Source organism: Panthera leo, chromosome B1, assembly GCF_018350215.1.
Source record: "Panthera leo isolate Ple1 chromosome B1, P.leo_Ple1_pat1.1, whole genome shotgun sequence".
NCBI lineage: Eukaryota > Metazoa > Chordata > Mammalia > Carnivora > Felidae > Panthera > Panthera leo.
This window is the reverse complement of record NC_056682.1, coordinates 147959037-147973214: the sequence shown is the minus strand read 5'-3', so window position 1 is coordinate 147973214 and position 14178 is coordinate 147959037. Positions and strand designations below refer to the sequence as shown.

At 36.4% G+C, this 14178-nt stretch overlaps 1 protein-coding gene across 1 annotated transcript; it reads right to left on the bottom strand.

Annotated features, from left to right (window-relative positions):
- Positions 1–3174: 3174 nt before the first annotated feature.
- On the bottom strand, positions 3175–11626 carry JCHAIN (joining chain of multimeric IgA and IgM). Its single transcript, XM_042936237.1, has 4 exons — positions 11473–11626; positions 7682–7808; positions 5536–5616; positions 3175–4141 (listed from the first exon to the last, which is right to left on the bottom strand). Exons 1-4 carry the CDS (start codon positions 11534–11536, stop codon positions 3937–3939), a joined length of 477 nt encoding a protein of 158 aa, XP_042792171.1. The 5' UTR covers positions 11537–11626; the 3' UTR covers positions 3175–3936.
- Positions 11627–14178: the final 2552 nt, after the last annotated feature.

The following is a 14178-nucleotide window of genomic DNA, read 5'->3' as shown; positions in this document are numbered from 1 at the left end:
GTTCATGCTCTGTCTCTCTCTGTCCCAAAAATAAATAAAAAACGTTGAAAAAAAATGTCCATTTAATTCATATTAAAAAGGAAGGACAAAAAGTTCAAAAATAACTGACTTCTGACAGATGAATTGATTAACCTCAAAATGCTGCATGAGTTGTAAGAAAATGTAGTGGGCATAAATGACTGCCAAGAGCCTCTGTTAACCTTTGTTAAGGCTATAGCAGTGATTCAGTTTTCCTTGTCATTTACTAGATCAAGTGAGCCAGTCAAATTTTTAATTACTCACTGGATTGTTTTTCTCGTTTACAATATAAAAGTGACACCCAAAGAGTCACTGTGCGGGTTACATGAGAGGACATAGGTGAATCACCTGGCATGTGAAAAATGCTCAGTATCACCATTCTTAAATCAGATACCTCATAATTGTCCACTATTTAATTTAGACCCTGAAGAAGCAGAATCCAAGATAAGATTAAAGGTGCAAGAGATTTATTAGGAAAAATACCTGTAAGAGGAGATGGGGTGGGAGCCCAAAAAGACTGGGACAACTGTCAGACCCTCATGCGGGACTGACCCGTGTGGAGGAAAGAGGCTAGGAAGGAAGGTTGGGTAGGTAATATCTAAAGGTGGGCCAGGAAATGTTTAGTGAATCTGATGGGGAGTCCTCAAGTCAGTCACCCCTCAGAGGAGTCCTATGCCTCCCAGGAGCCTGTCTTAGTATCCTTGCCACCCTCAATCATTATGTGGTGGAAGCAGCCCATGGACCTCTCCCACAAACTAGAGCCGTAAGTCAAATAAGCTTGCTGCAGAGCCAAGAGTGGCCTTTCACAGCTGCCTTGTCTACACTGATTACCTAGTGTTTCCCTGATAACAAGCAAATGTATGAACGAATTTTAATCTTTCTTCAATAACTCTCATTTAAGAACCAGCAGCTACTCTGGATTTATACTGAATGGGTTAATGTTCAATAAAGCACTTAGATTGGTGTCTAGTACATGGTAAGTGGCCAAATTGTTATGAACACGTAAGGTCTTAGAGTTTAACTGAACTTCTGAAAGAATGAAGACCTATAGAACTTATGTTTGCTCTTAGGTTTTCTATTTCAGCTGTCCTTTAATGAGACAATAGGGCTGGAATAAGGCTGGAATCTTTCTTACAAGGATCTGCTACGTGCTAACCAAAACTTTTTCTGTTGGGTATGCAGAAAAACTAAGGCAAAGATGGCAAAAGAACAGAGGAGCCTCTTCAGAAACAGTGTCCCCCTAAAAGTTCTCATCACAGGGGGAAAAAATTTTGTAACTATATGAGGCGACAGATGTTAACTAAACTTATTGTGGTAGTATTTCACGTTAGATACATATGTAAAGTCATTACGCTGTACACAGTGTTATATGTCAATTATATCTCAATAAAACAACGGGGTGGGGGCGGATAGAAACGTGGATTCACAAGCCTCTCGGGAACTCTCCTGGTATAATCTGAAACCAGCCTCTTGACACAGAGGACAGGGAGAGACCAAAGAAAAAAGCAGACCGTGTTGGTAGGTGGCAATTTTAACAATAGCAAAGGGAACTTACATACAAGGCTTGTCAAGATGAATGGATCCCCACACTTGCCCACCAAATCTTAAAAGCTTATAAAGAGGCTTTAATTGGGCTCAAACACGTATGCCATGCAGGTGTTTTCAACGCCACATCACTATCTCAAGGCGATGTACCTGGAGCAGCCTCTGGGAGAAGGAAAGGCGAGGGGAACCCACGTTCCAAGGTCAGGGGACGGAGAGAGAAGCCTCTAGGTGCCCAGGTCCTGCCTATGGGTCAATAGGTGGTCACATCTTTTTTGATCACGTTCCCCAGAAGCCACCCATAAATTCTTATAATGCTTAGGACCTTATTGCTTTGCCCTCATGAGATTCTGTCAGATGATTGTCATTATTTATGCATGTGTCTTATCTCCTCAAGTAAGTTGTATTCATGTTCATTCATTCAACAAATATTTATTGAGCACCTCAATGTGCCAGGCAATGTACTGGGTGCTGGGGATACATCATTGGACAAAAATATCTGCCCTTGTGGACCTTATACTCTAGAGGGGGAAAGAAACCATAAATGTGATAAATCAGTAAATTATATAGCCTACTAGAGGGTGATAAGTGCATGGGGAGAAATAAACCAAGATAAGGAAATAGGGTTTGCAGTTTTAAAAAACACGGTGAACTTCATGAGATGACAATGGGGCAGAGGTCTAGGGAGTGAGTGGTGGTGACGATTTTGAGGGCACTTATCACAGCTTAATCACCAAAAAAATGTAGCACGGTTCCTTGCACGTGATAAATATTTAATAAATGTTTACTGATTAAATAAAATTCAAAGACTTGGCTAAAACCACACACTAGATCAAAGATTAGTCAAGAATGATGTATCTTTAACACATCAAAACTACGATCCCTACTGATCCCTAGAGTGTCCCAGCCCTATCCAAAAAAACAAAACAAAACAAAACAAAAAAACAAAAAAAAAACACTGAATAATCAGTACGAACACAGTGGAAGTTATTAAAAATTACTGTTACCATTTAAAAAAAGAGACGCCTGCCTGGGTGGTTCAGTCGGTTAAGCCTCTGACTCTTGGTTTTCATTCAGGTCATGATCTCACAGTTCACGAGGTTGAGTCCTGCATCTGTGCTAACAATGCAGAGCCTGCTTGGGATTCTGTGTCTCCCTGTCACTCTGCCCCTCCCCCACTCGCTCACTCATGCGCACATGCTCTCGCTCTCTCTGTCAAAGTAAATAAACTTTAAAAAAAAAAAAGAGAGAGAGAGAAAACAGAACAACGCCTCTTCAGGAAACTTTTACTAAGCAGCCTCCCATTATTTCAAATCCAAAGTCAGCATTTACTTTCCACAGAACCCTGGGATATGTATGTCAACTGGCCTTGGCTTTCTGCCATAAGAAGTTTATGTGCCACGATAAACACTATGTTTGTCAAGAAGGACCTTGCCTTTTAATTTAATTCTAGGTTTAAATGACGAAGCTACTTCAAATATGTACAGGTATGAATTCAGTGATTAATGCATAATTATATCGTACTTACACACTGTCATCAGTAATAAGTTATATTTTAACTTACATACAACAAAGTTTCCACAATTTTTGTCAATAAATTATTTCACACAGGTATATGCTTATGAATCTATTTAATTATTCAAACTGTGCTAGAGAATACATATTTTGGAATACACATTTCATCAGATTCAGTTACAACATACATGATTTCCAATGGAACTTTCCTACACTACCCTGATTATCAAGGAAAAGTCTGTGTCATCTGCCATCAAATCTGTGCTATGTCAAAATATATTTTCCAAATACACATTTAATGATGTCACATTCAGCTCATTAGTCTCATAAATGGAGATCCCATTTTAAATTACTTTTACAAATATTTTGGAAACACGTTTTCCAATTATTATTTTTCTAGTGAAGACATATAATTGACCTATGTTTACATATAAATTTTCTCTGCACAGTGACACTTTTTAAAAAGAGAACAGTATGGAAGGTGCAAAAGCTCTGGCTCTCCAAGGCAATGCCAAAAAAAAAAAAGAAAGTTGAAATTTAATTATGTCTTCTGATTTTTACTCTTTTGAGTTTTATTTTCTCCCCTTGTTTCTTTTTAAATGCTAGGAATTATATTCTTAAGGGCATCTACCCCTTCGGGCAAGGATAATGAGAGACTTCACTACTTAGAGTTAAGAACATACAGCTGAAAAGTCATTTCAATAAAAATAATAATGTTACTATTTCAATTGGGGGGGTTAGTTTTACATGAAGAAAAAAAAATCATTGTTTCAAATTCACTGGTGGTAAATATATTAACTTTCTGCATCGAAATGAAGAGCCTTTTAAGATAAGGAGCTATGCAGTCAGCAGTGACTTCAGTTAGTCAGGGTAACAGGAATCCGGGGTCAAGGCTGTTTCCACCATCCTGGTCACACCACCATAGGTAAATGGGACCCGATTTGTGTAGCACTTGTTTCTGTCATAAGTGTAGCAGACCTCACTCTCTTCATCACAGATGTTGCTTTGGCTGGCCATAACTATTTGATTATCGAGCTCTACTTCCACAGGATCACATTTTTTACAGCTGAAAAATAAAAATACGTATTAGACAATATCCACCAGATGTTGTATCAGAACCTGAGTGACTATTCGTTTCTATCCAAAATCAGCTGGCTCTTGCAGCTCTGACTTGACCACTAACAAAAGGTAGCTCCTTTCAGACCTCAACTGCTCTACAATACAGAATAGTTAACAGGATTTTTCAGCCTTTAATATACAAAAATTCGTTGAAAGTAAACAATATAAATTAATGATATGACAATATCATGGTTTTGTCTATACTGTACCTCACCTTCTAGTCTGTTAGGTTTGTTCCTAACCGTAAAGGAGGATTAAACAGGTTATGTACAGTGACAAAGAAGGAAGAAATATTTTTTAAGTTTATTTTGAGAGACAGAAAGCTGGTGCATGCACGTGGGGAAGGAACAGTGAGAGAGGGAAAGAGAATCCCAAGCAGACTCCAGGCTGTCAGCGTAGAGCCTGATGCAGGCCTCGATCTCACGAATTGCAAGATCATGGCCTGAGCCAAAAGGAAGATTCAGATGCTTAACCAACTGAGCCACCCAGATGCCCTGGGAAGGAAGAATTTTTTTTTAATTTTTTTTAACGTTTATTTATTTTTGAGAGAGAGACAGAGTATGAGTGGGAGAGGGGCAGAGAGAGAGAGGGGGATACACAGAATCAGAAGCAGGATCCAGGCTCTGAACTGTCAGCACAGAGCCCGATGCGGGGCTCAAACCCATGAACGGTGAGATCATGACCTGAGTGAAATCGGATGCTTATCCAACTGAGCCACCCAAGGCGCCCCAGGAAGAATATTTTTAAGGAAAAGAAATTGTCTGATGTTGGATTCCATAGTTTCCAAAGTAACACCTACATGTTAATATGTCTGAAATCCAATTATCTAGCTATTAAGACAAATTGGCCCTTCCTGTACTAATGGCAATAATTTCTAATTTAGAATAAATTTATAGCTGGGGTGCCTGGGTGGCTCGGTCGGTTAGGCTTCCGACTTCAGGTCGTGATCTCCCGGTTTGTGAGTTCAAACACCGCGTAGAGCTCTGTGCTGAGGGCTCAGAGCATGGAGCCTGCTTCAGATTCTGTGTCTCCCCCTGTCTCTGCCACTCCCATGCTCATGCTCTGTCTCTCTCTGTCTCTCAATAATAAAATAAAACATTAATAAATAAATAAATAAATAAATAAATAAATAAGAATAAATGTATAGCTAACTTTTATCTGTGATAAAGTTTTATAAATGTATGATATCTCATAATGAGCACAGGAATTAATGTATTCAAAGCTCAAATTATATCGGTAAATGTTTATTCCTCATATATTCAGAAACATTCTTACTAACAAGTTTAAATAAAAGTTATGAACTTCCATATCTATATTAGTATGAAGGAGAAAATCTCTTACACATCAGACAAATGGTACACAAAGTTGGTTCTCAGTGGTGAGGTGGGATCAGAGATATTCTCCCTGTTGTTCAGAGGAACGCTAAAAAAAAGAAACAAAAGAGATCAAAATAATGAAACTAGCAAATATTGCTATTTTTGGTAATAGGTATATTGCTGGACAGTACTTACTGTCTCATCAGCAGTTTAGTACATTTGTACTCTATAACACTCTACAAGCACTCTACAGTAATACTATTGCTCAGATTTCACAGTAATTTGCATATTTTAAACATTTCCCATTCAAAATAAATCTCCCAGAAGCTCCTCTGTCGATGATCTTCACTTAGTTGGCAAATCCCTGATTTTCCTTTAAAAATCAGCTCAAGTTTTACCCTCTTTATGATGATTATTCTCACCCCTGGACAAACTCCTTCCTCTGTTGTCTCACTGACATTCATGTATGAAGTTCATGTATCTTTATTATGGCAAAGGCCATTTCATAGTTGCTTGTCTACAGAGTGGTTGCTGTAGTAGATGATGTAAGTTCTTTGTGGCAAAAACATTTATGCTTTCTCAATGCCTTTCTAGATGTGTGGCATGTAGAATGTGCTCAATATTTGTGGAATAAATGGATATTATTATCCATATTTTAGGACTGCAGAAAGTATCAACTGTAGAGCTCTATGATCTACCCAAGTTCACACAACTACTAAGTAGCAAAGCTGTAACTGGACTCAAGATCCCTAGATTTGGTGATGTTCCATGAAAAATTAGGTAGCCCTTCTCAACTAGTTGAGGTGATTTCATTAATGCTTACATTTTTTTCATCTATGTCATCATTCCTCCTCATGTGCACCCCTCCCTACCAAAGGACACAAAGCAAAACGTGACGATGGATTTAGCAATACCATCTACATACATGTCAAGCCAAAACCTTAGACACCGTCTCTAAGTCCTCCCTCTCTGTAATGACCCATATCTAATCCATCTACCAGTTCAACTGACTCTGATCCTTTGCAATCTGTGCACAGTTCAGGACACCGCCGTTTCTTTCCTAGATCGTAGCAATATATTAGCCACATTATCGCCAAAATGGCCTCTAAAATACTAGCCTAATTTTCTTCTCTGCCTAAATCCTATAGTGTCTTCACACAAATAACAGAGTACCCTTATGATGGCACAGAAGGCACTTCATGATATGCTTCCCCCTCTCCAGCCCCATCTCTCACCATGCCGCCCTCTTTACATGCCAGCTGTAAGCAGCTGCTTGCAATTCCACATATTTACTAGGCTTTTCTCATCTCCAAGTCTTAACAATAACAAAAGCAGTTAACAGTTCTGACATTTACTAAGTATTTACAGTGCGCCTGGGATTATGGTAAGCATGTTACGTGATGATCTCATACAATTCCTTACAGCAATCATTTCCTTTCCCTGGAATGATCTGCCTCACCTACCAACCCTGTCACTCCCCACACACATTTACCCAATTAACTCCCACTCAGCTAACAGCCACTTCCACCTACTAACTCCAAACACCTGACTCCCACCACCACTTTCCCTTCACCCTCCAGGACTGGACTGGGTGCCCCTCCTTAGTGCTTCTGAAATATCTTATGCTTATTCCTGTCATAGCATTTACAATACTGTGATTGCCTTTTAAACTGCTTAAAATTTCCTACCAGACTGTAGATTATTTGATGGCATGGGCTGTGTTTTATATAAACTGTTGTATCCCCAGCTCCAATCCTCACTGGCATTTAGTAGCAGTCAATAAATGTTTCCCGAATGAATGAATGAATGAATGAATGAATGAATGAATGAATGAATCTATTCCTTATTAGAGTATAAGGGTCTAGTAATATCAGGAAAGATTTTAACTAATGAGACAGATAAGTAATAAACATGTATGAGGGTCTACTGTGGGTCAAACACTGTTCTAGGTGCTTTTGTCCATTAGCATTTTTAACTCTCACATAAAGTCTGCGTGTCTATATATGCACATAGATAATTAACCTTTTTTTACAGTTTAGAAATAAGTTCTTCTAAGTGCTGCACATCAAAAAGAGGGGTATAGACAGATATTACATTCAAACAGTAGCTAATATCTGAAAGTATCTCTGCTTACAACATGCAGAAAAAAAATTTTTTTAAATGCCACGTACATAATTCTGATGTTTCTCTCCACAATGTCTTCATTAGGATCTTCAGCAGAAGGGATGATCCTGGAAGTAATCCGGACACACTTACATTTGTTGTCAACGAGAACAGTCCTTTCATCTTCATCTTGGGCTTGAAGATAAAACATTATTAAGAAGAAAGGGGGGGAAAGGTCTGTTTATGGACTTTTACTGAGGTAATTTATCTTTTTTCCTGTAGAAAAACTAAGTTTTGTGGTTGATCAGTTTCAGCTTTCTCCATTTGTTCTCTTTCCTAATCTAAAATGCTAAGCGGAATCTTACAGCATCAAGAAGGAAATCCAAATGCACTCCAAACAAATTTTTTTCTTTTTCTCTTGGACCAGTCTATGGGAACCTGGCTGAAGTATCTCTGATTTTCATCTAATACTTTTAATAGAGGCACAGCTCTCTGAATAATGCAGCCTTGTAAAAATCGGTGCCAAATGACAAAATGATAGAGAAAACAAAAAATCTAGATGATATTTCTCTCAGACCAAAGTAATTATTCAGAAGTGAACAAAAAATAACTTCAGCCTTTATAGTTCCAGTTTGAAGTGTCACATCCTTCCTGAACCCCCATTTAAACTTTTTTTACTCCTTATATTGCATTAGAGTTAAAAACAGGCACATTTTCTCCAAGATAACCTTACTTGGTGAGATTTTTAAATATTCCTTACTATAATTTTCCTATCTTCTTTTTCATAATAACAATCAGGTTATCATGGCATAATGATTCATTCAAATAAAATAATAAGTGCTATATATGTTAATATTTCTGATAGGAATTGTTTTAAAAGATATGGTATATATAGATGTAAAGTGCTATAAATTTGCAAAAACAGTTTAGAAAATATTAAAGATACAAGCTTTTGAATGGACACACAGATGACCATTAAAGCCTTAACTCTGACTATCAACATTTATTGTCTAATCTGAATATTGGAAAAAGAGGTCTGGTAAGTGTTGTAAAGAATAAACAAACAAAATTTTTATAATCAGGACTTGTATCAGTTAGCAAGTATTTGAAGAATTATAACAACTTTATTTAATAGGCTAATTAAACAATAATAATGATATTTGATATATTTTTGTTTTGTTTTATTAATTTTTCTTATTTTTAGATCATTGTAAATTCACAGGCAGTGATAATAAATACCAAATAGAGAACCCATGTACATTTTACCTAGTTTCTCCCAGTGGTAACATCTTGCAAAACTATAGTATAATTTCCCAGCCAGAATACTGAATTTGATAGAATTCACAAATTTTAGCTTTTATTTACTCAATGTAGGGTGCTTTAGAAAAAAAAATCTTATAACCCACTACAATAAAATTGATCAGGATAGATATAATTTTAATTGGAAGTCTAATTATTTCAAAGATATCCCAGAACAGAGAGGACCTAATTGCAGTATTTCAGTCTTAATGATTAACAGTCATTACAAAAACATTTTAAGACCATTGTTTTGTACTTCAAATTGTTGGAAGTACTTTACAATGCATTATTATGGCATTATTCATAACTTCTTAATATGTCTTCTGATAAAAGTCTGTACAGTATTAAATATCTTTTTTTTTAATTTTTTTTTATTTATTTTTGAGACAGAGAGAGACAGAGCATGAACGGGAGAGGAGCAGAGAGAGAGAGGGAGACACAGAATCCGAAGCAGGCTCCAGGGTCTGAGCTGTCAGCACAGAGCCCAACGCGGGGCTCGAACTCACGGACCATGAGATCGTGACCTGAGCCGAAGTCGGATGCTTAACCGACTGAGCCACCCAGATGCCCCAAAGTCTGTACAGTATTGCAGGAGAAACATTATGAATTCAATTCAACATAATAATAAAACTTTCCTTAACATTTTGAAAAGAATAAGATGACTTAAGTGGTGTCTTTTCCCTACTCCTATATTCAAGACTCTTAAATGTTTTTCTCAATAAAATACAAATGAGTATGTAACGCCTGACCAAAAATACCGATTGAGTCAAGCATGTGACTTGTCTATTAAGTCTTAAATAGAAAATGTCTTTATTTTATTTATAGCATATAATTTCTTTTCTTTTTTTTTTTCAAATTTTTTTAATGTTTATTTACTTTTTGAAGGAGAGAAAGACAGAGCATGAGCAGGGTAAGAGCAGAGAGAGAGGGAGACATAGAATCCGAAGCAGGCTCCAGGCTCTAAGCTGTCATCACAGAGCCCGACGCCAGGCTCAAACTCCGGAACCACAAGATCATGACCCGAGTCAAAGTCAGATGCTCAACTGACTCAGCCACCCAGGTGCCCCATATAATTAATTTTCTTACCAGAAACCTAGGAAAAAACTATTCCTGTTTATTACTACTTACTGTTATCATATAAAAATATTAGGCAACCTAATACATCTTCCAGGGAATATACAAATACAGTCAATGCACCAAGGCTTAAAAGATCCTAATATTCTCACTGACAGACAGCATTTTTCCTAATAAACCTGTTAGTACTAGAATGTACCTTACTTTATTCCAAGAGCACCTGAGACATAGCAGGTGCTCAATAAATATTTGTTAAATTTAATTCAGTTCAAAAAATAAGAAAATATGCTTAACAACACATACTAGATTTAAACATGAGTTTACTAAAAAGTGATTCTCCTATATAGGCAAAAGAGGATAGAAGTTAGGAGTGTGGTCTATAGGGTTAGATGGCCTGGGTTCTACCTACCACATGCTTGCCATGTGATTGTAGCTAAGTTATTTCATCTTTCTAAATCTCAGTGGACTCAACCATGTGTTAGAAATATTAATAGTACCTATCTCAAGTGATTACTGTGAGAATTAAATGGAATAGTATATGTAAAGCCGCTAACATAATGCCTGAAAAATAGTATGTACTTAAGAAATGACAGATCTTTTACAAATGTATCTATATGTATTTCATATATATGTTTATAGATATATAAACATGTTCATAAATTTTTATTTATATATTAGAGATCCATATACTGTACATTTTTAATTCTACTATCTTTATGTTTAAATATTATTAGAAATTCATTATTTCTAATGCTAACTTAGCAAAAAATATATTTAAAACGACTTCTTAATTACAACATACCCTGTTCTGAAATGAGAGAAATAAGCTCAGTAAGTGTTAGAAACAGGCCAAATTATATCATTTCTAACTTTGCCCTTCTACATGAACATTATTACATCTATGGTCAGGGTGTATTCCATTTTCTACAGTAGTTTGAAAGGTTAATAAACAAAACAACCACAGCTGTGCCATCAAGTTATAGGCAACCTGTATAATATTAAACATTGTTAAAGTGTCATAAGAAATCTGTAGGCTCAGATTCAGGAAAGTTGTTAGAAGCAATATCAATCTCCCTGGGTAAGTAAAATCCCAAGAATTCTATATTGTAATTATTACAATTACAATAATGATCATATCATGTCTCCAGAATATTCTCTTAAGGTACTCAAGGAGAGGATTACTGATTTTCAAGATTCAATATGAAAATTTATATAAGTATAGCTGTCAGCACTTATCCAGATACATATATTTTCTTATTCTCTAAGTTATAGTAGGCAAACAAATAAGAGGAAAAAAAGAATAAAAAGAATTACAATGAGTCTCATCTGCAGAAAGATCACTGCCCATATGAAGGTTAAGGCATGTTAGAAAAAAGTAGCCAGACAGCTAGCTAACTGAAGCACAAACACAAATGTTTAAAACTGAAGAGCAGATCTGTGTTGTATTTTTCCTTTTATCTGGGTTAATTTTCAAAATACCACATACCTGTCACAAGAACAGCCTTAACAAAAATGGCTAGGACTCCCCAGAAAAGCAAATGGTTCTTCATCTTGGCTTCACTTCTTTAGAAAAACTGAAGCTAAAAAGTCAGGGTTAAGGTGTGTGAAGTATAAGGAGTGTGCAAATGATGGTGCTTCTGCTTTCTTAAAATAACACCCTAGGCAGCTAACAAACTAAAAACAATCACAACTGCGGTTGGAATCTGAAATTTAAATGCAGCACTAGACAGAAGTGTATGTCTCAGATTTCTGTATTTTCTTCCAAAGTAGCCCCTCCAAAGACCTACTCTGATGCAATTACTCTTTATTTCACATTTGCTCTATAAAGTTAAACCAGATGATTCATAATGATTTCAAGTCAAGAGTACATTAAGAATGTTTAAGTAGGGATTCCTAACTTTAGTCCCTACACAATATTGTTTTCAAATCAAATATGTGATATTTGTTATGCCTAGAACAGTAAATGAAGGGAAGAGAAGGAGAAGAAATTAAAGTCTTTCAAGGTCCCAATTATATCTTATGTCAACTTTTTCTCCTAGCCCTTAATTAACCAAGCTATCAGATTTAAATATACATATTATACATGACATATGTAATATATACATATTCTGATTGCTTTCAGTTATTTTATAAACTCAAACATGAAATTGGAATTCAAAGCAAATGGATACTACATGTATCAGTTGCCATTAATTTGACAGCGTAAGGCAGACCTTGTGTTTGATCATCTAGTAACAGCTTTCAGAATTATCAATCCATGAAATGATTTTCATTTGAGATGCCTCAACAGAAAACTGAATCAGTGCAGTATTTCTTGTAAGTTTTGGTCATTAATTAGTGTCAACAAACTAACTAACTAACAAATAAACAAACTCCTGAGCTTTTGGACAGGGCATCCCCCTACCCTCTGCCCCAACACATTAGAATTTCCTGACTCTTAGGCAGGGTTGGTCCCACAAGCATGCTGGTTACATATATATTAAACATCAAGTCTAAGTTACTTTTGGTTCTCAGTTCTCTAATTTTTTAAGGATCTCTTAGAATTTTGAGAGGCACTAAAAAATGCTTCAGGATCGTCAGCAGGCAAGCAGATTTCACAGCCAGCAGCAGAAGACAGCAGGATGAGAACTATTAATGGCTAGCACAGAATTGCACTCCTTCAGTCATGTACTGAGTCTAATAAGAACATGGTGCTGGGCCCTAGAACATACAATATTACTATACTGTCAAACTTAACTCTCATTTTAATTTCTGCTATCATAGGACTTAGAAAGATATTTAGGGTTATGAAAAACATATTGGAGTCACATGAACAATTGTATCTATTAGAAAAAAATCTGAAACCACATTATTTTAATGTATGGTCAGGATATCAAAACAAGCATCAACCACTTAAGAGCTCCTCATCTTTAACTGTAGTTTCTAAATAACTGATTTATTCATTCACTCCCAAAAAGAGTAATTAGAAGTTAGCTGTATACTTTTTTCTTTAGTCATTATGTCCTTGAAAATAAACTCAAGGCTAGACTGCCTCCCCAAAGCAAGTTGGATAAATCCCTGGGGACAAAATGTTTCCTCCAAAGCTTATTTTTTTATAAAAGCAAATATTATTTGATTCATAATTACTAAGCTAAAGAAAAGTTGTATATATGGTGTTTCTCTTCTTTCAATCTTACAATTTTGTATTTCTATTATGTAAACCATGTATCTAAAAGAAATTAATTCTGGCACAAAACAGACACTCAGATCAATGGAATGAACAGAATAGAGAACCCAGAAATGGACCCACAAATGTATGGCCAACTAATCTTTGACAAACCAGAAAGAATATCCAATGGAATAAAGACAGTCTCTTCAGCAAGTGGTGCTGGGAGAACTGGACAGTGACATGCAGAAGAATGAACTGGACCACTGTCTTACACCATACACAAAAATAAACTCAAAATGGATGAAAGACCTAAATGTAAGACAGGAAGCCATCAAAATCCTCGCGGAGAAAGCAGGCAAAAACTTCTTTGACCTTGGCTGCAGCAACTTCTTACTCAACAAGTCTCTGGAGGCAAGGGAAATAAAAGCAAAAATGAACTATTGGGACCTCATCAAAATAAAAAGCTCTGTACAGTGAAGGAAACAATCAGCAAAACTAAAAGGCAACTGACAGAATGGGAGAAGATATTTGCAAATGGCATATCAGATAAAAGGTTAGTACCCAAAATCTATAAAGAACTTATCAAACTCAACACCCAAAAAACAAAGAATCCAGTGAAGAAATGGGCAAAAAACATGAATAGACACTTCTCCAAAGAAGACATCCAGATGGACAACCAACACATGAAAAAATGCTCAACATCACTCATCATCAGGGAAATACAAATCAAAACCACAATGAGATACCACCTCACACCTGTCAGAATGGCTAACATTAACAACTCAAGGAACAACAGATGTTGGCAAGAACAGATGGGAATGCAAACTGGTGCAGCCACTCTGGAAAACAGTATGAAGGTTCCTCAAAAAAATTAAAAATAGAACTACCCTACGACCCAGCAATTGCACTACTAGGTATTTATCCAAGGGATACAGGTATGCTGTGTTGAAGGGGCACATGCACCCCAAGATTTATAGCAGCACTATCAACAACAGCCAAAGTATGGAAAGAGCCCAAATGTCCATCGATGGATAAATGGATAAA